This window comes from Syngnathoides biaculeatus, chromosome 21 (assembly GCF_019802595.1).
Source record: "Syngnathoides biaculeatus isolate LvHL_M chromosome 21, ASM1980259v1, whole genome shotgun sequence".
In the NCBI taxonomy this organism is placed as follows: Eukaryota; Metazoa; Chordata; class Actinopteri; order Syngnathiformes; family Syngnathidae; genus Syngnathoides; species Syngnathoides biaculeatus.
This window is the reverse complement of record NC_084660.1, coordinates 4,335,831-4,362,081: the sequence shown is the minus strand read 5'-3', so window position 1 is coordinate 4,362,081 and position 26,251 is coordinate 4,335,831. Positions and strand designations below refer to the sequence as shown.

Here is a 26,251-nt window from a genome sequence, read left to right as displayed (position 1 = left end):
GCAATTCGAGCTTTTGGAGCAATCTTGCGCATTGTGGCAAAACGTCGCTCACGGCCCCGATCGCCGTTCTCGGGCCTCATTTCGCCGAGCGCCGAAGCGCAATCACGCCGTCCTTGTGCTGCATTACGCCACTCTGACGACGCCATCACGTCTGACAATACCCGGGCGATGGGCGGAGAGATCCAACGTTCTGCAGAATTACGGGCTGCAGAAATTACGAACTGTTTTGAACCAAAAGAAAAAAAAAAAAAAAAACAATGAAATGACTTCAACCGTCTGTCAGCAGAGCTGAAATGTTCACTTTTCAGCCCTTAACCCTGAAAATGCTGTTAACAATGAGATCAAGTGCTTCTCTTTTTGACGCATGAAAAAGAAAACGGCCTTAAATCTTTCATGTTCTCCCGCCGGCGTCTTTATACTGGAGGTTTAAAGCCACCGTGCTCCACTACATAAAACACATGCGAGGGAATCCATTCGGTAGTCGTGAATGTTAAGTGAAATTGTGGCTATCAGGCGGTTAGGAATGTTCACCAGACGCTAAAGTGAACGGAACCGTCGGGACGGTTGCCCTGGACTGAAGTCGCTCTTTTGCATGGAAAGAAAAGAAAGCGGAAAAAAAAAAAAAAAAAAACAATTCAGTGTCGCATTACAACGTGATGAACTTCACATTAGAACGAGATAAGCTGCGTAAGGATGTTGTCCACGTATTAACGTGTGGGGAAAAAAATGATCACATTAACTTGTGAACTTGGGCTCTTTTATTTTCTGGTGCGACAGCAACATTTTACTCTTAACGGCGGTTAACTTTTTTTTTTTTTTTTTTTTTTTACTCTTATCACAAAAGTCAAGAATGTGACTTCGAACATCGCCTAAAACGAAACGCTGTCCAAATGACGGCAAGAGTTATCGCTCACCGTTGGGAGATAACCAGCGGTTGAAACAACGGGCCTTGGCAAGAATGGACTCGAAGGTATTTGGGAATCAGAAAGCCAGCGAGCGATGTGCCCTCCGCTGGCGGGGATAATCCCGAGACCTCCAATGTCAGGAGTTTTCATGAGGGGAATCTTTGCCATTGCTAATATCCAAGGCACAAATACTGTCAACAGTCTCTGATATGCCCTTGAGCAAAAAAAAAGCCTTTATCTGCAGATTTAAGTCTGAGTGCTTAGCGATAAGTTTTCTTTTGCACCAAACTTGAATGTCTTTGTCCCGTAACGCCCCCAACCCCCCACCCTACACCCCCTATCATCCTATCCCCTCACTCGCTTCCAAATTGTCATTCTCACAACTAATAAAAGTCAGCGGCGCTATCTCTGGCGCCAGCAAAACAATGGAAAAGCCAAAGTGAGTCTCCCCAGCCTAAAGTGATTAGATGAGTTTCTGGCTAATCCCCACCTTGAGCAGGTAGCACAAGACTCCGAGGGTGACCAATCGATTTGATTCCCCCACACAAGCACACACACGATACGAGCCTTTCAGCATTCAGCCCATGCAAACGATTCGGGAGCTCATTTTAATTTCACTTTTTTTTTTTTTTTGGGGGGGGGGGCACAAAATGGCAATTACGTCCAGGTTATTAACAAAGGCGCCAAACGACGAGAGCATTACGGAGGCCTGCACAAACAGATCGATTGGACGTAGGGGAGACCGGCAGAGGAATGAGGGAGGGTCTTACATAAATCAAGTCAATCTACAAAAGACGAAAGGGAGGAAAAGAGAGAAGACGGTCGGCCACAAACAAACAAGGCGTGCTTTGTGACGGTTGTCTTCTAAATGGCCCATTACAGCTCAAACAAGCTGCACGCTTATTGATTGTCGGGCCCGAGGGAGGGCGGTGTCACCTCAAAGCTTCGACAGAAAGCAGGCGGACGCTTCATTAAAAAAAAAAAAAGAACTTTGTGCGTCGTCGTGGCTTGCATTAAAGCGCTCCGACACAATACGGGATTTGATTTATTCATTTGCGCAGCCCGGAACTCTGAAGTAAGCCTTTAGTGGAGAAAGAAATCAAGTTGATTTGTTCATTCTGTCTGAATTCAAACAGCTTTGCATTTGTTCATGAATTTGGTGGAAACGGCTCAATTCAAATGTACCTCAAAATTTGTTTGCAAAATTTGACAAGCGCATTTTTCTGAAAAGATCAACTTCCAATTTCGGATGTCGTGAAAATAGTACGTAGTTGGCACTTTTACGGGTTGCGTCGACATGGTAAGGGTCGTCCAATGTGAGTTTGAAAGCATACTTTTGGGGGAATCGCCATTTTGTTGAACTGGCCTTACAATGATGAGGGGAACCTTTGGGGGAAATAATTCAATAAACGTGTGCAGATGTACCAAAAGTTCTTGAAGGGCGTGTTGATTTCAAAAAGCCTTCGGTCCGCGTCTCGAACGTTGGCGGCCGTCAGCTCCACTTCACAGATGGCCAGGCCCCCCTCGTAGTCCTTGGGGAGCACACAACGACATCACCACAGACATTTTACCGGATCGAAGTTCAACGGCCTTTCTCGTATGGATGCCGCATTTCATTTCTGCTTCGAACGCCTCGCACCAGAAATCATCTACGGCAACGCAGACACCGTCTCCAGCTCCTTTTTTCAGGCCAAATTTAGAAGCGATCACCTGGTTGCCTGATTAAAGTCACAGCTTGTTTTTGCCGACAGCGGCTTTCAAAGTAATTCGCTCTCATCCCGGCTAACAAACGCAGAAGGGGAGCTACATTTACGACAGCCACATTGTCAGTCTTTCTGGCTTTATTTTTATTTTGATCTTTTTCAGGAAAGCAAGTCCTTCAGCAAGTAGTTGACCGGCCCAAACCGGGTCTGTCGCTGAAAACCCTCCAAGTGGCCGAGACGGCTATAAGAGGTCAATGGAGCTGTTGACTTAAAAAATAAAATAAATAAACACATTCACAACAGGAGTCGGGGGGGGGGGATGAATACAGACAAGGCCACATTGGTGCGCACAAAACGCTGCCACGCTGTGCCTGCTTTGAAGCGAGCGTTTTCCTTGCTCTACAATTTCAACTAATTACGCCACAAAACAGGCGCTGACAATGAAATGTCTCCTTCCTGTTGATTGGACGCTGTAATTTTTCAGCCAGATTGTGCAGATTGTTTGGTTCTGTGACGCATATAAACTGCACAAACACGTTTTTTTTTTTTTTTGAGGTGTAGGCGGCTAAAAGATTGACACGATGATTTAATTTCACACTTGATAGGCAGGGCGGGCACTCCAGAGACCCAATTATTTGTATACAAGCAATTAAAAAGTCGATTCTCCCTCATATGTCTGCTTAGACCCTCAGGCCTTCTTCGATTTTGCAACCATTTCAGCTAGTTTGGTGGCTATTTTTAGCTACAGTTTGTTTTTTGTTTTTTACTGCATTAGGTTTTCAACTAACAAGTTTTTTTTTTTTGTCATAATAACACGATTTAAAGATCCATTTCATTTTACTTTTAACACTTCAAATTCAAGGCTGTTTCCACAAAGCGTAGGCTGGAGAACGTCATCACGAATGAGACTTTTATATATTTCCTCAGTAGCGCTTTTTAGCGCATATTGCTAATGACACAGAAAAAAAAAATAAGAATACTTCAGCAAAGGGTGTCCCAATTTTTTCCCACTGAAAATGAATTCACTCAACTGCAGTGGTATATTGCAGTAAGCCATTAAATGTCTCTGTGGGAGATTACGAACATGACCTGAAATTGCTCCCTTGTCCAAAAACTCGATTCCTGATGTAATCTGGTAGAAAACATTTATAAAGTTGAAAGAGTTGAATCAAGAATGACATCCATTTCATCCAAATGTAATCCGGTGTGACAAAGATACAGCATCAAGGAATTAAAACATTTGACCGGCGCTTGTACAAAGGCAGTACGAGGTAGGCGCCTGATTAGAGTTCAAACGTTTCTATAAGTGTTGGGAAAGCAGGCCAGAAACGGTACAAAATAAAAACATCTCTTCTTCCTCCGCCAAGTAATATGCTTGGGCCGATTGGGATTTCTTCTTTTTCCTTCATTCACAGCTCAGCACACACAGAGCCAACATGGCATCCATCTGTCTACTTGTCCAAAGTATCCATCACCGTGACGATATCAGTCTCGAGTCTCTTATCGACAGCATCTCTTTTGTGTGCACACTACGCGCTCGGAAAGTTGGGAAGAGATTTGAATATTAAACTAACATCAACTGTGACGGGTTAACTCAAAGCCAGCCGTCTGTGCAGTTAAAGGCAGTCACGTCACAGTTGAGCGGGTCAGGCTTCGAGGACCGCCGGCTCTTGGCCCGGCCGGTGCAACGGTGCGGAATCAATAGATAGCAGGTAAGGAAATGCTCAGATTTCACTGCTGTCTTCGTCCACAATTTGGAGAGGGCAGGAGAGCGAAAACGGACAATGTGAGGCAGAATCGCGGCGACCCGGAAACAGACTTAGCAGGGCACGAGGTCATAAGGCTGGACTTTCGAGAGGAGCAATGATTCACACCAATTAAGACCAAATATCTGGAAAGAAAGAGATGAAAATCCATCGCAAACACGGGCAAACTGTGAGGCAGGCGGACGGGCCAACCAGTCGTCCGCCGGGCTGCTGAAAGCAGAGTAATAATCTGGCTTTTTATTCCCCAGCTCTCGCTTTACCTCTCACTTTGTCAGGCGACACACTTTGTAAGCCTTCAGACTGTCTTTACCTTGGCGCTTAAATGACCTCAAACACAGCTCCATCACAGAGCTTACGACCCGTGAGAAATGAGTCCAGGGGCGGCGGCGGCGGAGGAGGAGGAGCCCGGAGGCCGATGTTTCCAATAGCTCGTTCATCACGTTAGATTAAATACTCCACTCCGCTGAGCTCGAACGGGGCAACGCTCTACTTCCCTCCTTTCATTCCTCCTCCCATCTCGCATAACAAACCCTCCCCGCGACTTCCCCCGCCCGCCGGATTGATCTCCAGCTGAAATAATACAATTAATTTGGATTTTCTCCTGCCCGCTTCCGCTCTGATTTGGAAATGTGCTGACGCGGAGGGAAACCCGAAAGAGAAATCTGACAAAGATGTTTGCTCACGCTAATGAAGAAAATAATGAAAGGCAAACAGCACAACAGCGGCGGAAGGGAACGCCGGTCGCATTCTCCAATGTGCACACAAATAGAGGCAAGGAACTTTAGGAAATAGCATCAATGGAACGTGCTTCCCCCCCCCTCTGCCCCAGCAGTATGAAAGTAGGCAGGAATATCAGGTGTTAATTAGAATGTCTTAAGAGAGTGAGTGTGGGGGGGGGGGGGGGGATGAATAAAAATCCAAAAACTGGGATGCACAAGCCGTAACATGTGGGTCTGCGAAACCATTTGCAATGAATTATGTTGTTTCCCTTTTGGCTTTGTTTTGGGGTTTTTTTAAGTGATGTCCGGAGATACAAGTTTGATTCGTGAAACTCAAATCATCTTTCAACATTGAAATGAATAGAAATGCCATTCACTTGTTCCAACCTTCCATAAAAACATAACAAAAATGTTGGCGGTAATGTAACACACCTTGCGGCGTTTGCTCCAACTTTTCCCTTCAATTTGATGGATATTGTGCCGCTCCTTCGGGTGTACATGCCTTGCCATGGAGTGTGGGGGCAGTGCCACACTATACGGACAGAGTTGCTTTCTCGACTTGAGCGCAGTGTGACAGATGATCATACAGGAAATATACTTTTGAGGAATAAAATGTTAACGTCGTTATGGTGATACTGAGGGTTTTACTTGGTGTAAAAAAATTTGGAACCACTGATGAGGGCATCAACTGCATTTTTTATTTCCGCTCTTTGCAGCAGAACTGGGCTCTTAACCTTTTATTTTCTTTTTTTCCGTTGCAACACGTCCTCGTGTTCAAGGTCACGTGCCGCCGTTTCCATTCACACGCGCGTTACTTTTCGCGTTCCATATTCACGACTATGGGGCGTCTGGCGGCTTTCAAACAAGCCGCACGTTGCTCAGTTCCTTTTGTCAAACGGGGCGGCGTCATCGCGCCGAGAGGAAGTCCCAAAGGTGTCGAAAAGTACCTGTTCTGTTTTGCACAGCCTGACTTTGCTCCCCGCCAGGGACACCAGAAGTTTGCCTTTGTAGGCGCGCACCTCCAGCACGCCTCGCTTGTTGGTGGAGGAGCGGCGGCGCAGGCTGCGGCGCGTCTGGGCGCCGCGGGCTGAGGGCCGCGCGACCGTCTGAAGGGTTTCCATCCACTCGCGGCGCTCCCCTGCGGACGCCACACCAGACGGAGCCCGGAATCAAGAAAACACATTTAGACAAAGAAAGATTAAAAGCCCTTCATCTTTTTTTTGGTTTTGTTTTGCATCACTTTCAATGTCTGCGCCATACAAAGGCTTCGCGTATGAAAGAGAAGTAATTGGACAGGATAAACCACAACTGGTTGGAAAAATAATATCCTTGAAAGCTGCTTAAAAGAGATTTGAAAGCCCCGAGCTAAATTTTGCAAATTACACCAAGCACAACAGCTAATTAAAATAAAGTGAAAAATCATTGCCATCCATCCAGTCTGTGAATCCGGCAAGTTAATTTTTTTTTTTTTTTTCATTTATTCGAAAACGGACAGCTGTTTGCGTTGCCTTGCGATAGATCCAAGCCAATATTTCCCGCAAAATGTAAATTAATGGCCATGATTTTTAGCGCGGTCGTGACATTACACAAAACGGGCAAGCCACTCATGTGAAAGAGCAATCCGGCTAAAATGGACTCTTAAAAGCAACGCACGCAAGACAAACTTCACCGCAGCTTGCCCAAAACTCAAAGCCGGTCCTCGTCAAACAATTTAATATTTCATGTTCGTACGTGTGCACTCTTTTAATCCCTGTATGGCTGAGAAGCAATCCCGGCGTACAAACGGAATGATGTACTCACAACGTAAGTAAACACAAACAAACACCCCCCCCCCCCCCCCCACGGGGTCCAAAACAGCCTGCTGTGGCGCCGATTTAACACAACACAGAAAAAGAGGAGCTCGCTGTTTTGAATTTTGCCAAATTGTGACATCACAACAACGGCATTTGACATCGGAACCTCCTTCGACTTGGGAGCGAGGCCGGACGAAGATCCGCCACTCTTAACACTTTTTTTTTTTTTTTAAAAAAAAAAGCTAAGCTAAGATAAGATAAGCAGAGCTGCATCGAGGTTTTGTTGGACGCACATCTTAGCATGATGTCCAATCCCATTTTCTCTTGGCAACTGAAAAGCAAATAATTACAATCGCTACATTTTTTTATTATTATTTTCCATCGATCCGCCTCTTGCCAATGGGAAGAACAAAATCTGAAAGCCGATGAAAGACGTTCCAACGCCGCCGAGCCGGACAAATGTACAAACGGCGTTTGCGCTATCAAAGCGACAAACGCGTCTCACCGCCGACCTGCCGAAGCGCCCTCGGCTGAGTGACAGGCAGCGTTCTCAATGAGCTGTCAGTCATCTGATGGCGCTGACATTGTCTCCCGGTGACCTTAATTAGCTTCCCGACATCATGGGGGGGGGGGGGGGGGGGGTTCGTGAGCCGCCCCCGTTTGACCTCAAACGCCGCCTGGTCCTGAATTCCGTCCTGGTCTGGCTCCCTTCCCAAATTTGCTCTGAATTCACAATCCTCCCACATCCATAATGAATGGCTCCCTCCATTATTGACTGCTCTTTACATCGCTTGGCTTTACTGTTCCCTTCCCGGCCAGCTTTCCGACTTCCATTACCTGTCCCGCTCTCGCTTATTTGCTTCGTATTTTATTCAAGGCTTTCCCCTCTCTCCACCTCCTCGCTGTCAATCCGAGACAGGAAGTAGGGAGGGGAAGGAAGCCGCCGACGCAGGCGAGCGCCGCGTTAGCGTTTGCACGCCTGAGCGCGGATGTTTTGAGTACATTTGCTTGTTTGGAGCGTCCACCAAATTGTCCCGTGAAGGACTGTTGGAATTCATATGGAGTAATTTCTGGGTGTCCTAGCGAACTTTACATCAGGCTTGGATGAACATGTTTGTGTTTAAATCTCGTATGTTTTAGGTTTCAGTTTTACTGTACACTTGAACTGGAACTGACAAACTGCTTGAAGCAAGCACACTTTACCTCTATTTTGGGAAATGTAATAGATATATGTTTTTATATAGTCTCTCTAGATCACAATTTTTTTTTTTTTTTTTTTTTTTACCTGTCACAGGTGAGTATCTCCTGCGGTTGGGAGTGGCTAAAAAATTAATCATCATCTTCGGGGATTGTTAAGAGGTAATAGTACACGTTTCGGGCTGGAGAGATGAGTTCCCTTTATAGTGCGAGAATAGAAGCGAGTCAAGCATTGAAAGTGGATGAAAAGAGAGCCAGGTCCACTCTGCACCCGGCGAGCAGATCTTAAAGGCCGCCCACGCAGCCTCCATCAAAAGGAAGGGATTTCAAATAAAAGACGAAGAGAAACGAGCATTTGTTGTATTTGCTCTGCTGCAAGTCATCGCATTAGCATCTGTACAAAACCAACAAGCGCATTTTCATCCAACTTTTTTCTTTTTTAAAGGGGATCTATTATGGAAAGTTGACTTTTTAATTGCTCACATGCAAATAGTTGGGTCTCCGGAGCGCCTGCCCGCCAAGTGTGAAATTACAACGGTCCCTTCCTAACGTATATGGCGGGTCCCCTACCGTGGCCCCGCCATATTGCCGATTCTTTTGTGGAACTCAATCCCCCGCTTTTTTTTTTTTTGTTTGTTTTTAAAGCAAGCGTACACGTCTGCGCCAGGACGGGTCAAGACACAGCGCTCTAAATAATGTCGCGCCGGCTGACAGATTGTGATTTTTACGCCTTATTAAACCATTTAAAGTGTTGAAAATAGCGTCAAAACAAATTCATAACGCTTTGGAACGCTCCACTGTCTGAGGTGCGTTGTAAAACCTGGTCTCTTTCCTCACTCCACGGAGCCACACGGCCTAACTGTCGCCTCAAGATTGTTTTGGGGTTAACAGCGAGAATGAAAATAGTTGCTTGTAAACATTTGAGTGAGCTTGTTTTGTTTAAAAATAGCCGGCTGCAATGCTTTGGTGCAATGAACGGCCTCAGCCAACAAAGGTAAGTGCGTGCAAATTCATTCATTTCGATGAAATGCTTCGTCAGCTCATTGTTTTATTAATGCCATCGCTCAAGGCTCTAAGACCTTTGGAAAAGACTTTGGGAAGACGACATAACCAGTCATTTATTTTTGAGAAGCGTTAAAGGCTTTTTGTCTGGCTGGCAGGAGGAAAGACCGCCGGCCGGCGCTGCTGTCATATTCCATCATCGCAACCCTTTTTTTAAGCATATTAAATCCACCATTGAACATGATTTTCGGGTGGCGGGCGACTGAGCGATGATATATGATATATTTTTCTACTATATTTACAAATACTTTGCTTTTCTCAGTCCAAAACGCAATAAATTGACCCGGCACATTCCCGCCTGTAAATTTGCTCCAGCCTGAAATTCTTCTCGGAGCGCTTCAGCGCACGCCCAACTTGTTATTGTCACTTTTTGGACAAGCGGTTTGCACGTCTGCCTCACGGTTCCGAGGTCGGTCCAAGGTTCTAATCTCGGCTTCTGCCTTGCTCCCCAAGTACTCTTACTTCCGCGTCAAGTTAACTGAAGTCCCCCGTGCACAGTTTTACCTTCAATGTCCCGAAGCCGAAAGCTCCGAGTCTGCGGCCCCGGTGCGGGATCACCGTCAATTATTTACTCCTTCCTCCGTTCCTTCCATCCCCGCTTTGCCCTTCGCCTGCCGGCGCCGCCTTTACCTCTTCATCCCCTACTTTGCGCATCCCCCTGCTATTATTCCTTCACTTCCTCCCTCCATGTTCCGCAGCTCCTTAACTCCGCTCCACTAACTCGCTCTTCCCCCCCCATCAGCCTCCTCGGGTCTTCCTGGTTCTTGCGCGCTCCCCAAAGATTGATGAGTCTTCGCTCCAAGGCGAGCCGGCTCGTTAAAAGATGCATGAGGGGGGGGGACAAGGCCAAGTTTCTTGGTCTTTTGCTCTCTTTTTCCAACCCAACAGAGGCGCCACCTACAACCCAGTTATCGTCAACAAAAGCAAACAAAAGAACTCCAATTGAAAAACATTTACCATGAGTGCAATCAGACGTTAGGCGGAATTTGCAAAGAACGACGTTCACGATATCCAGCCCGTGGGCGTAAGCGGCTTGTAAGGAGATAAGATGAAGAGAAATGCGCGAGTCCACACCTTCTTTCTCCGCTCGGAATATGAAGGTGCGAAGAGAGGTGACCACCTCAAACTTGTTGTCACCTAAACCTCGGACCTGTCGGATGGCGGTGGCCAGAATCATCCCTTTGGAGTACATTTCCTGCACAGAGAAGCAGACAGGACCCGCTAAACAACTTGCAAGCAAACACGGCAAATTGTAATAGTATTATCGAGCTGTTGTTCTTTTCCCTCTCTAGTCGGAATTACTTCTCCCACCCCCCACCCCCCACCCCCACACACACACACAGAGCATTGTTTGCATCAATGGATGCGTCATTCTCGGCTACTTTGCTGTTGGTTTGAGATCGGATTCAATTTTGAAGCGCGGCTGACTGATATCCTCGTGAAAACTCCAGCCATTACCCATCATTACGGCATCATATTTATTTACGCAAACGCCCTCCCCGTGCGCCTCTCCAGCCATAACGTAGATAAAAAAGGCGCCCACGTCTCGGATGAGAAGCGATCGAATCAAAACTTGATGCCAAATTTGTTGTCGATTGATCACGACAATATGTAGATTTTTACCAGCATACTCCAAAATTGGTTAAATTTGAAGCATTTATTGGAGCCCAAAATTCATCCGAGAAGAATAAATAACGCTCTCAACGCAATTCACTTTCTAATGTGGTAAAGTGGGATTCGTCGTAATGTTCCGTGTTCCCCGCCCGCGGAGGCGACCAAACAACCAAAGATGGGGCACTTTTGACACCGGCAAAGACGGCGGCGTGAACGAGAAACCTTAATGCCAGGGCATCGTTTCAAATCAGTATTCAAGCCGTGATGTAACAAAGAAATGCCTTTAAGAGTTGCTGGCAAAAAAAAAAAAAAAAAAGCCATTGTTCGAGTAAGGGGGGGGGGGGGACGAACATTATGTTGCTCGAGCGGTGTGAAAACCACTGGCTCGTGAGAAGCAAAATAAGACAGAGATTGCATTATTCATGCTCGTAGTGTCATTATCTTTGCAAAGTATGAAAAAAAAAGACATTTGGTTTGCTGCACGCCGCCATACATGCTAGGAAATCACGAAAGGAGGCTGTGAACTTGTGACTCCCTCTTGCCATTCCTTAATTAAGCCGCTGACCTTGCCGCCCACAAAAGGGAGGAAAAAATAAATTCAAGCATCCAAAAATATCACTGAGAGGGCAGAAGGGGAGGGGAAAAACGGGAGAAATTGGGTCCACGTGAGGGGGCAAGGAGGACTTGAGGGGAACAAAGGGAGAAAAAAAAAAAAAAGGGAGATCCAAAGAGATGATGCAAAAAATGGGGAAAGGGGGGTGGGAAGACCTCATCAAACGAAGTTGGCTGCGGGGGGTCTCGCGCTTAAAGCTGGATGTTAACAATGAGTGGAGAGGTTTTTTTTTTAAATCACGCATTCATCCACTTGCATCAGGGATCAGCTCTGAGCCCCTTCCTGTTTGCAGTGGTAATGGATAGGCTGACAGATGAGGTTAGACTGGAATCCCCTTGGACCATGATGTTCGCAGATGATATTGTCATATGCAGTGAAAGCAGGGAGCACGCAGAGGAACAATTGGAAAGATGGAGACATGCACTGGAAAGGAGTGGAATGAAGATTAGCCGAAGTAAAACTGAATATATGTGCGTGAATGAGAAAAGTAGAGGGGGAAGAGTGAGGCTACAGGGAGAAGAGATAGCGAGGGTGGACGACTTCAAATACTTGGGGTCAACAATACAGAGCAATGGAGAGTGTGGTCAGGAAGTGAAGAAACGGGTCCAAGCAGGTTGGAACAGCTGGCGAAAGGTGTCTGGTGTGTTATGTGACAGAAGAGTCTCTGCTAGGATGGAGGGCAAAGTTTACAAAACAGTGGTGAGGCCGGCCATGATGTACGGATGAGAGACGGCGACGCTGAAGAAACAACAGGAAGCTGAACTGGAGGTGGCAGAAATGAAGATGTTGAGGTTCTCGCTCGGAGTGACCAGGTTGGATAGGATTAGAAATGAGCTCATTCGAGGGACGGCCAAAGCTGGATGTTTTGGAGACGAGATTCGAGAGAGCAGACTTCGATGGTTTGGACATGTTCAGAGGCGAGAGAGTGAGTATATTGGTAGAAGGATGCTGAAGATGGAGCTGTCAAGGAAGAGAGAGCGAGAGGAAGACCAAAGAGAAGGTTTATGGATGTGGTGAGGGAAGACATGAGGGCAGTTGGGGTGTTGAGAGGAAGATGCAGGAGATAGGCTAAGATGGCAAAAGATGACACGCTGTGGCGACCCCTAACGGGACAAGCCGAAAGGAAAAGAAGAAGATTCATCCACTTTCTATCGTTCTGTCTTGTCCTCGTCGGTCAGTTGCTCTTTCTCGCGCAGTGCAAACATGCGTCGCACAAATTAGCCCTCCGCGAAAAAGTCTAAACGGTACTGCTATAGGGAAGCCTAAAAATATTACTCTTGACCTCGAGTTCTGTTGGGCAGAGTGAGCCATCCGTACTGATTTGCTTTCACATTTCTCGACATTGTGCTGTATTTATTTTCAACTAAACGATGATTTGAAACAATATATATATATATAAATAAATTCGGGAACCGAGTTTGGCTTGGAGCTGGAACTGACTAATTCTTTTCCCATTCATTCAAATTAGAAACACTGCTTCAGATCACGAACAGAGTCTTTGGGGGAAAACAAAAAATAAAGGTTCTATACCGTACTTGGTTGTGTCATTTCCGATTTGATGGATGCACAGGCCCTCTAGAGAGCCATCTCTTTGGATCCAGACATGCAAAAGTAAATTCCCGATAACGCGTCCCCTTTGAAGAGAAAAGCAGCGTGCGTGCGTGCGACTGGATGAATTAGCTCTGCGGCTGATAATTACGCCACCAGTATGGTTTAACGGTAATTAATTGTCTTCAATGCAGTTTGGGGGTCAGGCAGGAGAGGGCTGTTTAATTGCGACTTGCGCATCTATAAATACTCGCGAGGAAGAGTCTGATGAAAAGACGAGGTCAGGCGAAAGAGACACGCATGCACGCTACCCTCAAGAGGACAAAGAAAGCAATGAGGCCTAACTATCTCTTTCGGCAATAACGCACTTACCTGACGCCCCCCCCCAACCACCCTCCATCCTTATTTCCCCTCACGCTGACCTCCTCTCTCCACTGCAGAGCCGGCGTGAGCGTGGGGAGGGGCGCGGCAGATTTTTTTCCCTGCGCCTTTCGCTCTTTATTTTATTTTTTTTTTTTATTTTTTTTTTTTTTTTTTTTTTTGCCCCCACAAAGAAAGTAAAAACAAGCCAGTAAACTTCACGAAACAATTAAGGCAGAGCGCGAGAGCTAAAGCACACAACAATGGAGGCACCATGTGGAGATAGAAGCGGGGAGGAGGGTTGGGGGGAGCAGGGGTAGGGATGCGGCACACACAGGGGGCTTAAAAAAAAAAAGGGGGGGGGGGTGGAACACATTTGCGATGGAGGCACGAGGACACCAACTGGTGGCAATGAAAACCTCACCCACGATCCCTGAGTGAGCTATTAAATGAAGATTTTTAACCATCTATTTTGTAATTTTTTTTTTTTTTTTTTTTAACCAAAGCTGCTCTCTGTATTGGCCCCAATTAGTCTAACCTGCGATGTTATTCATCTGAATAAATAATCACCTTTTGTTTTGTTTTTTTCCCCACGTCATCTTGGATGCACTCCCAGGCGTAGCTGTTAAGAAGACATTTTTGCAGCCCCCCCCCCCCCCCCCCCACACACACACACACACTTTTTTTGGGGGGAGATGAACACCCTAAAACAATATTCCTTAACAACACCTCCGTGTGACTGAATAATGAAAAGTGTTCATGGTAGTGAATGGTTGCCCACTGCCCCCCCCCCCCCCCCACACCCGTCAGAATTGCAGCACGCCTAATAGTTTGAAAACCACTACGTTAATGAGTTTAGCACGGGGGAAAAAAAGACAATAATGCTCATTTTGTTTACCACCTTCAAGTTTTGTGGTGGAAGCCATTTTGGTGACGGATTCTGTGGAAAAATGAGACTGGAAAGTGAGAGAAAAAAAAATGGCTCCTTTTCACCGTATTCACCAGTCGTTACTAAATTTTGTGGCGTTTGGAATTGGTCAGATCTCAATCGATTATGAGAACTGATTTTTTTTTTTTTTTTTTTTTGGGGTGGGGGGGGTTTCCACTATGTTGAAAGGAAAGGATGGCGGCTGGTGGCCGATTCATATTACAAAGAGGTCATCAACAATGATGACTGACATTTTTGGTTTAGTGCAGGTGTGGGGGGGGGGAAGAGATACATATTTGGCATGTAAGATAACACGTCAGCTGTGGTTCCAGTAACTGTCAACGGAGGGATTTGCGGCATCAGGCCGACACACTGCAAAGGCTGATCCCCGATCCTAAAACCCTGCCCATCCTCCTCACTTCATCCCCGGATTCCCTTGAAGCCGGGCTTTGGACACACACACACACTCGTACGGAGACCCAGAGGACTAAATCGAAAGGCCCAGAGCGTTCTCCAGAGCCAATCCCCTCGTCTTGACGAAATCAGGCGAAAAGGGGCCGATTGATGAGATGGATTGGATGCAACGCGGCGAGCCGGCGGGAACAAGTGAGACCGATGATCTCGCTCCTCTCCCACGCCACCTCGGCTCGCCCGCCCCCTCCCGGTGATGACATCACCGGAGACCTTTCAAGCTGCGACTGTGATTAAGTGCGATTAGTTCAGTCTGGGGCTGACAGATCCCGCGGGATTTCATACTACAAAAGAGAGTTTGCGGGTGTTAAAAGTTTCGGAGCGAGGACGGGCATGGCGATGTTTTGGCGCCGAGCCACGTACCGGCGAGCGCACCCGTGACGCTCCCGTCGCCCGGTGACCGGCGGGGAGCTCGGCCTTTATTACACGAACAACCCCGGCGACCATTGACAGCGAAACCAGGGCCGCGTTAAAGGACTTTTCCTGACATTGATAGTGAGCACCAAGGCAAGGTCTCGCCATATCCCTCCGCGCGAGAAAACGCCACGTCGTGGTCTATAAAGCGCTGACTCGCTGGCCCTCCCTGACGATTCCCGTCCTGCCTGTGGCGAAGCGTGTCCTGATAAATAAAGCGAGCGATGCGATGGAAAGAAGTCGGGAGGGAGTCGGGGCGGCGGCGCGTGAGCGGGCACAGAGGGCCGTAATTAGCAAGTGATTAACGAGGCGCCGTCAGACGGGTCGCACATCATCGATCGTGATGTGCTGTGGCAAAAAAAAAAAAAACAAAAAAAAAAAAAAGGGGGAGCTCAGCCCGATCGGGGGCGCCGCAATTGTCTGATGCGAATGCTACGCCGATGTATTCTGCCACACAGCCGGCTGGGCATCGGCAACCCAAGTCTGCCGCGGTGCCTTCAAGTCCCTTTGTCCTTGCCCCCATTAGCTCGCAACGCTAACGATGACGAGGTGTCGGAATATCAATTTTCTTTTGAGCGCTGGCGTCTGTCGGGTGTTCAAAGTTACCTTGTCGCTGTTGTAGTAGGCCAGGCTCTCGCCGTCGAACCGCACCCAGCGCCGTTGAAAGACCCGCTTCCTGCGAAAACAACGCGAGGCGTTTTGGTTCCACAAATGGACGTCGGATCTGATACCCTTCGCTTTTTCCAACTTTTAAGTTCCGGCCGTTTACATGTGAAACTCTGTGTACATTTTTACACGTTTTTGCTAGAAAATGGCTGAAACTAAATCCACAGACCTCAACCCTATCGAGACCCTGCTGACCATACCGCCAAACAGATGTAGAAAGTCCACACAGCCCTGTCGAATTTTCAGGATTTTGTGGCATTCAAAACCCAAGATTAGTCATTTTATCAGACCACGACACAAATTCCAACGTGTCTGAGGGGAATCTTGTTATGGTATTGCGACACTTGGGATGAACTTTTGGCCCATAAATCCAAAAGGTTGAGCGCTACCGCAGCGCAGATCTTCACCAAATGGGTGAGGGCCTAAAAACGCTGGAGCGAATTGTCAGCATTTCCAAATAAAAGCCAAAGATAGCACAAACCTTTCAGGTGTTGATCAGGGAACTGTAAGTAGAAGTGTGAGTAAAAACATTCTATCCCCCCCCCCTCTAACGGCACGATTTAATTGACCCGACTGACTCATTTCCGGAACGCTCAAAAATACTTTTTCGGATGCCCCACATTCACTCAAGGTTTCACCAACTTACCCTTGAGGTGAAAGCTTATCCAGCCAGCCCATTTTTAGCACGTGAGGTCCCGGGGCGCCGTAAAAGCACGCGTACGGGGAAATGTCGGGCAGACCGTCTGCGGAGGTCTCGAGAGATTTGGAGTAGAGGTCGCAGTTCACCGTGAGCACGGAAGAGCAGCGAGAGACGGGAGCGGAGGCCGCATTTTGCGGCAAACTGGGCAAAAGGCTGGCGCACTCTTCCACCGTGGAGTATTCGTCGTTGTAAGGGTCGGGCATCGTCGGAACAGGGGCGGAGTCTGTGTCCTTGGATCTGAGGGTTGGAAAAGATTCAGAGACGCAAATAAGAAGGCGGCGGAGTGACATCGCTTCTTCCAAAATTGGAACGGAGCTGGACAAAACTGGGCGAGAAGATGGGAGTCCGTGTCGCCTTCAACTTTGAAGGCGATGCATTTTCAATCTATTTTCATTACTCCTGATTGGTCCCTCGACTAAAATTATCTTCCGTTTCAGCTGCGGGTGCGCACGTTCACGACGTCGACGACATAAAACAGTCTTATTATCTAGTCTGCCGCGCCGAGACATGTTTACCGCAAAAACACAAACATGGTCAGAAGTTATTTTTTATTTATAGCGCCGGCGCACGTTAGAACGACGGACCGTACCTCTGCTTCTTCTTTTTCAACTTGTCCTTCGGCGCCACTTCTTTGGGCCCCCGGTCCTGTAAGGGGCACCGGGGAGAGCGTCAGACCAAAACAAAGTGCCCGCCGTTCCGTTCGGATGCAGTTCGGGCGCGCCCGCGTTAGGCGGCGCTAACTTTCGCGGGCCGGCTGACATTTCTGTGAACCGCTCGGTCAGCGGAGAAAGAAGCGCTACTCTGTTATGTGACAACATCAACGCGGCGGCCTGTGATGATGTCAAAGATCTGAGAGGGGCTATATATATATAAGTATATATATATATTAAAAAAAAAACAAAAAACATTTGTTCTTCTTTGGTAAGCTGCTGCGAACGGCGCACCAGTGGGAGTGGACGCCCTCTTACCGGAACGCTTTGAGCGCTGTTGTACAGGAAGGTCTCTCCGTAGGGAGCGATGGGCGTCAAGGTTCTGTGAAGTGGAGCTAAAAAGGAGACAGCAGACAACAAAAAGAGAGCTTTTACCACCGTGCTCGACGCAAGACGAGACCATTCCGCGTACCTTTCGGTCTATTTTAATGGCACCGTGACGGGAAGTAGATTTTTCCAGGTACGTGATTAAGAGTCGATTTTTTCCGGCGTTCTTTTCTTTCATGTGTTCCGTGAACGCCTTCCCCTCCCAAAAACTACAACGTTGTCGTTTTTCATGGAAAGGCAAAAGCAGCGCAGAGTAATAATGCCCAGCATAAACAGTTTGTGCGTCCCGACTGAATGTCGCAATTCAATTCACCGGGCCGCTCCTTCAGGTTTGCCCCCGGCCTTGGCGACTGGGATGCGCGACAATGCAGATCACGCATTACTGTATTTTATTTTGGGAGTATGCGACATGTAACTGGGGATGTGCCAAGTTACCAAAACTTCGTATTCCAAATACAATCACGCGAAATTCTAGTCATTTTCAACTTTTGCATTTAAAATACAAGTCGTACTTTTTTTTTTTTCCCCCCCAACTTCCTTTTACAACACGACAGTGCAAGAGATGAAATCAAATACATTTGGTAACGCGTGATCCACTAGAGCATCCGGCCCATTCTCCGTGCACCGTTTCCTTCTGCTGAGACTTTGTTTGGGGGAGGCAAAGAAGAAGAAGAAGAAGAAGAAGAGACTGTGGCCAGACATTATTAGTCTGGAGACCCGGGGGCCACCATGCGTGGGCCACAGCCTGTCACAGTGAAAGATGACACCAGCTTCTCCTGAGGATTGTGCGGGACAGAAGATGCCGCTGCAGGCTGTACACACAACACACACAAAATATAGACTAAAAAGACGTCCAAAAAGATGGAAACGCCTTCAGACACATAAACGCGCCTGCGGATAAAAGGATGGCGGGTCAAACAAGCGCACGCAAGATACAGCGACGGCTCGGCGGCCTTGCGGATTGGCGGTTTCCAAAGGGCAGTACGTAGCGCCGCCGAGGCCCCGTTCCGGGCTCCGTTAGCGTGACGACGGAGGCTAGTTGCGCCGATCCGAGTGTACGCTCGGCGTTTATCGGCATCCATCACTTGACCCCTCTGAGCGCCGCCGCACGCTAAGGGGCCAAAGTGCCGCCCGGCGCCTTCCATTCTTCGCGTTGGTCCTCTTTATGGGCTCCGCAACGCACCCTCTTAAGTGGCACTCTGGGAGGAGAAACGGCTATCAGCGCCGATTTAGTGTCGCCATCGATTTTCCTCCCGACGACACCTCCTCCTCCAATTTTAAGGAAGCCACTCGCGGGTCACTTTCTTGTCATTATCGGTGTGCGTCAGGCCTGCGCTGATCGGGCGGGACAGCAAAGCCGACGGCGGGCGATTGGCAATCAAAGCCGAGGCAATAATTAACCTCGAACTAACCTTTAATCCCCGCACCTTGGCAAACATCTGCCACGCATTTCCGACACGCACGGCAATACTGTACACAGTCAAGACCCGCATGTCCGCGGTTCGCCATCCGCAACCGTGCAAAAATTACAAAAGTTTAACGTTAATAGCTTGTATACTTTTCTAAAATGTCTTAGTCCATGTGTGAAGTCGTGTCACTTTTGTGTGATTATTTGCGCTTTTCTGCCCGATTATTAAAATGATCATCCAACAGAAGTAAATACCGTTACTGCATTACAGAAAGCTACCCGAGTTCTTGAATGACTGAAAAAAAAAAAAAAAAATTCAACGCTACCCGCCCTAAACCTAAGAACTGGTTGGGCCAGTCAACTCCTGGGAAGGCTGACCACTGTGCCATTATTTTCTCCATTTGAGCATAATGGCCCTCACCGTGGTTTGCTGGAGTCCTAAAGCTTTAGCAATGGCTATTTAACCCTTTCCATACTGACAGATGTCAACTACTTTATTTCTCATCCGTCATGAACTAACCTAACATTGGGAAGGCAGGAGGAAAGCAGAATCCAGAGAGAAACCCCACATAAGCACACGGAGAACTCCAGACAGTAGATTTGAACCCTGAACTTTAGAAGTGTGACGCCAGCGTGTTACCCTTTCCACCGGACTGCTGGGGGGTGGGGGCTACTGTATGGCAAAACTTGTTTCCACACGGAGGGTAAACTACATTTTTAGCAGCTGCTTGTGGGAATGAAGCAAACTTGCATACATGCAAAGTACATCGCTGTACATGATCGGAAACGTCCAACTTTGGGGAGGCAAGCTCCCAGTCCTCAGCGCCGGGAACGTCTCGGCTCCCTCTTCGCCGGCATCTGAGCCTGTTTTGCATCAATCTCCTCTCGTCTCCCTCTCTCCCCCCGTGTCTCGTATTCATTTCGGAGAGGGAAAACGAGGCCTACCAACAGACAAGTGCTCGGGGAAAAGATGGACAGGGGACATTTGACTTTTACACCAACCCCCTACCTGGAACCGTTCGGGTCTGAACATGATTCACCTCCAGTCCAATAATTCCACCATTAGTTTAAACCCTACTTTTACTCCAGCACTAACTAAGAGGACAGAGGAAAGAAAGGGTTCTTCAAAGCTGCCTGACAGGAATACAGACTCAGGTCTCACTAGTTGGAAGGGGACAAGATAAGAGAGACAATATTCCCCGAGACGTGCGCCGCCGCTTCCCACGACGCAGCCGCCAAACAGCAGACTCCGCGCCAGCCCTCCCCCTTACCTTCTTTCATCCGGGCAAACAACCCCACCGCCGACTCCGCCGCCAAATGAAATATTCATGGCACGTGCAAAGTGAACGCAGCGGCAAGACGGCGTGTACCTTTCTGTGCGCCGCTCTCACCGGAGGGACCCCTGCAGACGGTTGGCTGTTCGGGCCCGCTTGTTTGCGATGGTGGTGCCCGCCTGAGAGGGGGAAGAGCACCGGCGACCACAATGAAAACAACTCCGCTAACTCTGAGTGACTTTCATAAAGTGCAGCACTTGCTATTGAAGACGCACGAGCTGTCCTGAAATCAGTACCTGCTTACTTACTACTTGAGTACAAGTATCTTCACAGAAAAAAGCTGTGAGGCTACAGAGCATTTGGTGTCTTTTGACGGTTCCGGGACAGGGTTCGGTGACCGTTCGTCAGCTAGCGTTAGCGTTTTCAGCGTTGCAAAAATAACCACAGCGTACTACATTTCAAGACTGCGCAACAGTAACGCGGTTCTCTCAGTTCAAAGATCTTGCGGAAACTTTACCTGTCTTGTTGTGGGATGTCAGGTACAGGTCTGTGCCTAAGGCGGTAAGAGCGAGTCAACCGTGGGCCTCTGGAGACGGCGGCGGTGGGCTGTGCGTTGTAGATGGCGTTCTCCACCATGTCGCACCGGGAAGACCCTTGCTCCTCGACCAGGGTCGGGACGTCACCAGCGGACTCCACAAAATTGGCGGAAATCTCCCAGTCTGCTGGGATTTCAGAAGTTGCCAGTGACTCTGTGCTGCTGGAGGAGGAGGCAGGGGAGCAGAGTTCTTCTAACACGGACACCGGGACATTCTCAGGCTCTCGTTGGGCCGGTTGCGGTGGCCCACCTTCTTCCATCTGCACTCCGAGGCCAGCTCCCGGAGGCAAAGTCTGACTCCCTTCTAATTCCGACGGCTGCCATTCTTTTAGACGATAGTGCTGACAGGAACGCCCTCTTTTGTTTTCCTCCAGGAAGACTGTTCTCCGATACAACGGCGGATTCTGGGCTTCTTCTCCGTGGTTTTGCTTCTTTACACCCAGCGCCTCCAGACTGCGAAGAATGCGCCTGCGGTGCCCCGTCGGGAGTACGTTGAGCTCTCTGAGACGCTCATCTGTGAGGTCCGCGCAGTCCTCTAGAGACCGGTAGCCGCCGGACTGGAAATAGGACACGTACTGGGAGAGGTGGAGGCTAAAGAGCCAGTGCTCGATCTCCTGGGTCGGCTCCGGAGTTTCCAACATGACGTTCTAGGGCAACATCTAGCCGTACTTCAGTCTTTGCGCTGAAGACAAAACAATACAGCAGAGTAACGGTAGGAGCCGCATTTGGTCTGGCAAAAAGACTGCTGGCTCCAGCGAGCATGATGAGACACATTTGCAACACGGCTCGATGAAACCGCAGGAAACGGCTCTGAGGCAATACGTCCCACCGTCTTCATCGCACGAATCATTCTGATCAGCTCCAGGTTGAATTTACGAGGAAGACACCAAAAACGAGGCCTCGCGCTTTTGCTGACGTTTCACAGCGTCGGCACGAAGAGAAAAAAAAAAAAAAATGTCTTTCGCGATCTCACACAAGTCACAGAAATGTCACGTTAAGGTCTTGCTTTGCCCACTTCTTCTCTTTTGAGCTACACACTGACGAGACCACAAACACTACTTCTGCTTTCCTGCAAGCACATTTGGAGTGCAACACCACACATGCACAAGGTCAGTCAAATCTTTTTGAAGGAAAGGGCGGGGGGGGGGGGGGGGGACTAGTAAACAAAGAATCCCTCACAAATGTTTACAATTGCCTATTTTCAAGATTTACACCATGAATATACCGCAAACGTTGATCCCAAAACAGTTCAATGTTGTTTCTAATGCATCTGAGCTTACCCTTAAAAATAAATAGCTTCCAGGTGATTTGGAACATACCTGTGATTTCCACTACCGACCCAGGTTAAAGTCGGCTCCACATGCAGCAGTTGATTGCCCTGCTTTCCTATTTACGGATCTTGTGGCACCGGGTATGAGTACAGATACCACCTTGCTGGACTTGAGAACATTCTTAAGCTATCTGGACTTATTTTTCTGATTTTTTTTTTTTGTTTTGTTTTTGTTATTATTATTTTCCTTCGTCCATTTAAAAACCTCCGCAGATGAAGTCAACCACAGTTTAGATTATGATTGCTCCAGGTCTTCGAGACTTATAAGGCACGGGTGTTCCGTTTAGCACTTTATGTTTCCGAGTTCCCAACATTATTTTACAATATTATCATCAGTGATAAGAACAAGGCTGGACAAAAACTTGACATTTTCAGTCACTGCAAGTACTTTTAACTGCATGCTCACAACGGGGTTACGCAAATTATTCTCAAAACTAACTTGCGGAAAGACAGAAGCGAGCCCGGAGGGGGCGTGTCTAGCAACCTTTGCGCACCTCAAGACGGGGCAAAGTCTTCCCGGACGACCACGTTGGACACGCACGGAAAACACCTGCGCACAAACTCACCTGCAACATGCAACGGGACGACTTGGCCACACCAAGTGAGTTCGTTAATCAGTTACCTCGTTCCCACCTGCAGCGTTTTGCTGTACGAAATTTGGGGCACCACTCCTCCTTTACCCGTCCAAAATGTCCACTATTTCCGCATTTCATACCCCCACCCACCCTTCAGCCGACGAGCTGATTTTAAGATCGGGCCGACTGCACGCGCGGGTTTCCTGGTTGCGAGCACAAGGTGAGGCCGAGCGTGACGTGTTGCCTCGGCGTGCCCCGGCTTGAATTCCACGGCCCGGCCCGCCCACGGCCCCGTTCGGCGAAGCGCAGTCTGGAATGCAAGGTCGCGTGAAAATAAATATATCCATCAAATTGAGCACGGCTTTAAGTTATGTTCTCAGCAAAAGCAGACGTTATATCATAGTTTTGTAGACGCCAACACATAACAATTACTACAACTAGTAAAAGATCAAACATTATCCTCAATTTCCAACATTGTCACCGGAATTCAAGTCAGACTATAAATTTAAAAAGAAAAATCAAATACAGCAATACATATTATATGAGACTCATTAAAAAAAAAAAGTGTAACCGTTCTTGAGCTGGATGAATCACATTCTGTGTCGGTTATAACTGTTTATTTAAAAAGCATTAAAAGTGACCAAATAAAGCATACGTTTTTTTTTTTTTTTTTTCAAAAACATTGGGTTCCCCGATTTATGAACGACCCAAAACTGAGTTCATTTTCAAGCGAATTTAGTCGTAAATGACATCAACGTGCAGTATTTAGGATAAAAGTCCTCTCTACAATGTAACCAGGTTCTATTGGCCCCAAACTCTGCTGCCCTCTGGTGTGAGTATTTGGTACTTTAGGCTCCTGTCCAGTGCGTTTCCATTCTGACAATGGGAGGGATCGCCCCCAAGTGGACGTTGTGGGGATTGCAACGTGAGGAAAGAATTATCCTATATTACGTCTTGGGGAGCTGCGCTGCGCCGGCATAAAATAAAGCAGACTTTATTGGGTTGTAAACAGCACTGACAACAAATAAACATGCTTGGACAAAGATAATTCATAATCTGAGAGCGCTAATAAGTGCAATTTATGTGTTGCAAACGGTGAGGAGGGAGACCCTTTCGTTCATGTCTGCAGTTCCTTTGGCCAGTAGTTCTGTGGAAGACAAAAAGTTGACCTTCAGACAACTTTTTTTGGGGGTGGGGGAACTTATCTTTCTCTATTTGTATGGGGGGGAGGGGGGTGACCTGTTGTTGCACTCAATAAAACTATTTGCCGCCATCACGTTGAACGTGCGTGTTGTGATCAACGCACGATGGAATGGTTGTTTGTTCTCTTCTTTGTTTTTCTTTTTAAACACTCGGGCAACATCAGAGCTTTGCGACGCGAGGAACAGGAAGCGCGGGTCACTCACGCCAGGATTCAGGCGGCGTCGGCTCCTCCGAGTCGCCGGCGCAGCCTCGCTTGCGGCGGATGAGGCTCCCCCACAGCATGGAGCGAAAGCAGAGCGGGCACCGGCCCGCCACGGGCAGGAGGTGCGACGGCTCGGGCCGCAGGAAGCGCTCGGCCAGGCAGATCACGTGGCTGCGCATTGCGCACGACGCGTGGACGCAACGGAGCTCGTCCAAAGCCTGAGGGGAGAGCGTAGGAATTACTGGAATTACTCACTCTGGATGATTCTGGATGAGCTTGAACGACTTACTCTGACCGGGCCCATGCAGAGAAAACACCGAGTAGTCTTGTCTGCGTCTTCAGACTCGTCTACCGGCCGCCGTTTCTTGACTTTGACCCCCCCGAAGGCGACGGCGACGTGAAGCGGGGGCCGCAGGCCGGGCTCGAAGGCCACCCCGTACTCCGGCTTGAGCCAGCGGGCCGTCAGCGGGAGCCTGCTCCACGGGGCCACGCGCAGCATGTTGGAGACCACGCGCCAGTGGAACTGCAGGCTGGACTCCTTCCGGGCGCGGCGGGCGACGTGGGCCAGACGCCGGGACGAGTGGGGGTTCTGCCACGCCCACTCAAACTGAACGCACACAACGTGACAGTCGGGCAGAAATCACATCATGTAAAGCGGTGGACTGCCACATCAATCATTTGTTAACTATTCCATTTTTTTTCCTTTTTTTTTTTTTTTTTTTACACATGAAATACTAACACATTAGCGAAATGAACATTTTGGATTTCAAATATGTAATTCTTATGATTTCATTTTTTTTCTAAACGTGAACATATTTGTCACAAGTGATTATCAAATAAATTTTTAAAAATGCCCAAAAATTGAGTAAAATAAAATAACCATTGACGAATTATTTTCAATTAGCGTGCATTGTTTTAAGATTAAGATGAACTATTTTGCATAAAATATAAACACGAGAAGAAAACAATTTCAAGCCATACATATCCTGTATTAAAATCGTTACTTTCAGAAAGAGAACAAGTTATTTATTATTCAAATATTTCTACAAAAATACAAAAGGAGTCACCTTTTTTTTTTTAAATAGTAAATGATGAGTGAATTACCAATCATAATAATCACTTGCTGTGTAATCGTAAAAACAAATAATAGTTATTGCATCCTATTTATTGCCTTACTGTCAACGCAGCAATGTCGGAAGGAAAGCCGTGTATGATGAGCACCATCTCCCTAGAACACGAGCATTGCGTTAAGATTGTTGAGGAAAACTAATGACAGCCGAGTAGAGTACCATGGCCCTCTCCCGCTGGTCCTCTTCGCACCTCCTTTGTGCCGCCCGGCATTGTGTTGCCGAATCCTGCGTTCGGGATTCACGGTGAAGCCGACGTATATTCGCCCTTTAAATTTGGGATTGAGGCAGTGTAGCATGTAAACACCGAAGAAGTTTTCCATCTCCCGTGCCATTGACCAGCTCTTTAAGGATGTTCTCAATAATTAAAAATGACAGAATATTAACTCAATGTCACCAAAAAAAAAAAAAAAAAAACCCAAAAACGTTTGTTTGGGTTTTTATTTACGATCATTATTATTTCAAAACGCTCGAGAAATCAAACGAATGGTCCTATTGAAAAACAGAGAGGACATAAGATTGCCTGTACGTAATCAAGTAAAAAAAAACTGGTTAAAATGCACCTTAAAGCAAATTACTGCTCATTTTTTACTTTATATAATGTTTCAGCAATATTTTCGCCTCCTTCGATGTAAAATTATTTTATTTTATTTTTTTGGTTCCCCGTCAAAAGAATACTTTCAGTCAGGCATTCAATCATTTTCTACATATGCCGTCTGGCTCGAGATTTGACAGAGGATCTGATTGGCCGTGGTCGTGATACCTCTTCTGTGATTGGATATTTTAGAGGACCATGTTTCGAAAATTAGATCGAAAGGATTTGAATCAATTGTGTCAACATGTAATAAACAAATTTGTTTTGGAAAAAAATAATACGTTTGTATTTATTCATTAAAAAATATTATCGATGTCGCTCATATAAATTTAGTCAACGCAGACGTTCATCAGTCCTTGTTAGTAGTCTATGAAATTGCCTGCTCTTAATAAAGTAAGAATTTGCTGTGGTACGAACAAAAAAAAAGAACCTGTTTGAGTTAACAT

General features: G+C 47.4%; 2 protein-coding genes across 5 annotated transcripts in view; both read right to left on the bottom strand.

Moving 5' to 3' along the window:
• Positions 1-23,142, bottom strand: part of arap2 (ArfGAP with RhoGAP domain, ankyrin repeat and PH domain 2) — a 54,663-nt gene extending 31,521 nt beyond the window's left edge. For 2 of the 4 annotated variants that reach the window (XM_061808845.1, XM_061808842.1), the window contains exons 1-10: positions 22,670-23,142; positions 20,696-21,455; positions 20,275-20,357; positions 17,428-17,504; positions 17,049-17,104; positions 16,406-16,696; positions 15,700-15,769; positions 10,220-10,340; positions 6,041-6,231; positions 2,331-2,437 (exon numbers count right to left, since the gene is read on the bottom strand). In XM_061808845.1, the coding sequence (XP_061664829.1) occupies positions 2,331-2,437; positions 6,041-6,231; positions 10,220-10,340; positions 15,700-15,769; positions 16,406-16,696; positions 17,049-17,104; positions 17,428-17,504; positions 20,275-20,357; positions 20,696-21,414 (1,715 nt within the window). In that variant the 5' untranslated portion in view covers positions 21,415-21,455; positions 22,670-23,142. Of the gene's footprint in view, positions 1-2,330; positions 2,438-6,040; positions 6,232-10,219; positions 10,341-15,699; positions 15,770-16,405; positions 16,697-17,048; positions 17,105-17,427; positions 17,505-20,274; positions 20,358-20,695; positions 21,456-22,092 lie in introns of those variants that run through there. The other 2 variants (XM_061808843.1, XM_061808846.1) reach the window with 2 other exon arrangements.
• Positions 23,143-23,656: 514 nt separating this feature from the next.
• On the bottom strand, positions 23,657-25,970 carry slx1b (SLX1 homolog B, structure-specific endonuclease subunit). The gene is made up of 5 exons (XM_061808853.1): positions 25,373-25,970; positions 25,260-25,311; positions 24,373-24,690; positions 24,085-24,301; positions 23,657-23,825 (listed from the first exon to the last, which is right to left on the bottom strand). The coding sequence occupies exons 1-5, from the start codon at positions 25,543-25,545 to the stop codon at positions 23,758-23,760; spliced, it is 828 nt and encodes a 275-aa protein (XP_061664837.1). The 5' UTR covers positions 25,546-25,970; the 3' UTR covers positions 23,657-23,757.
• Positions 25,971-26,251: the final 281 nt, after the last annotated feature.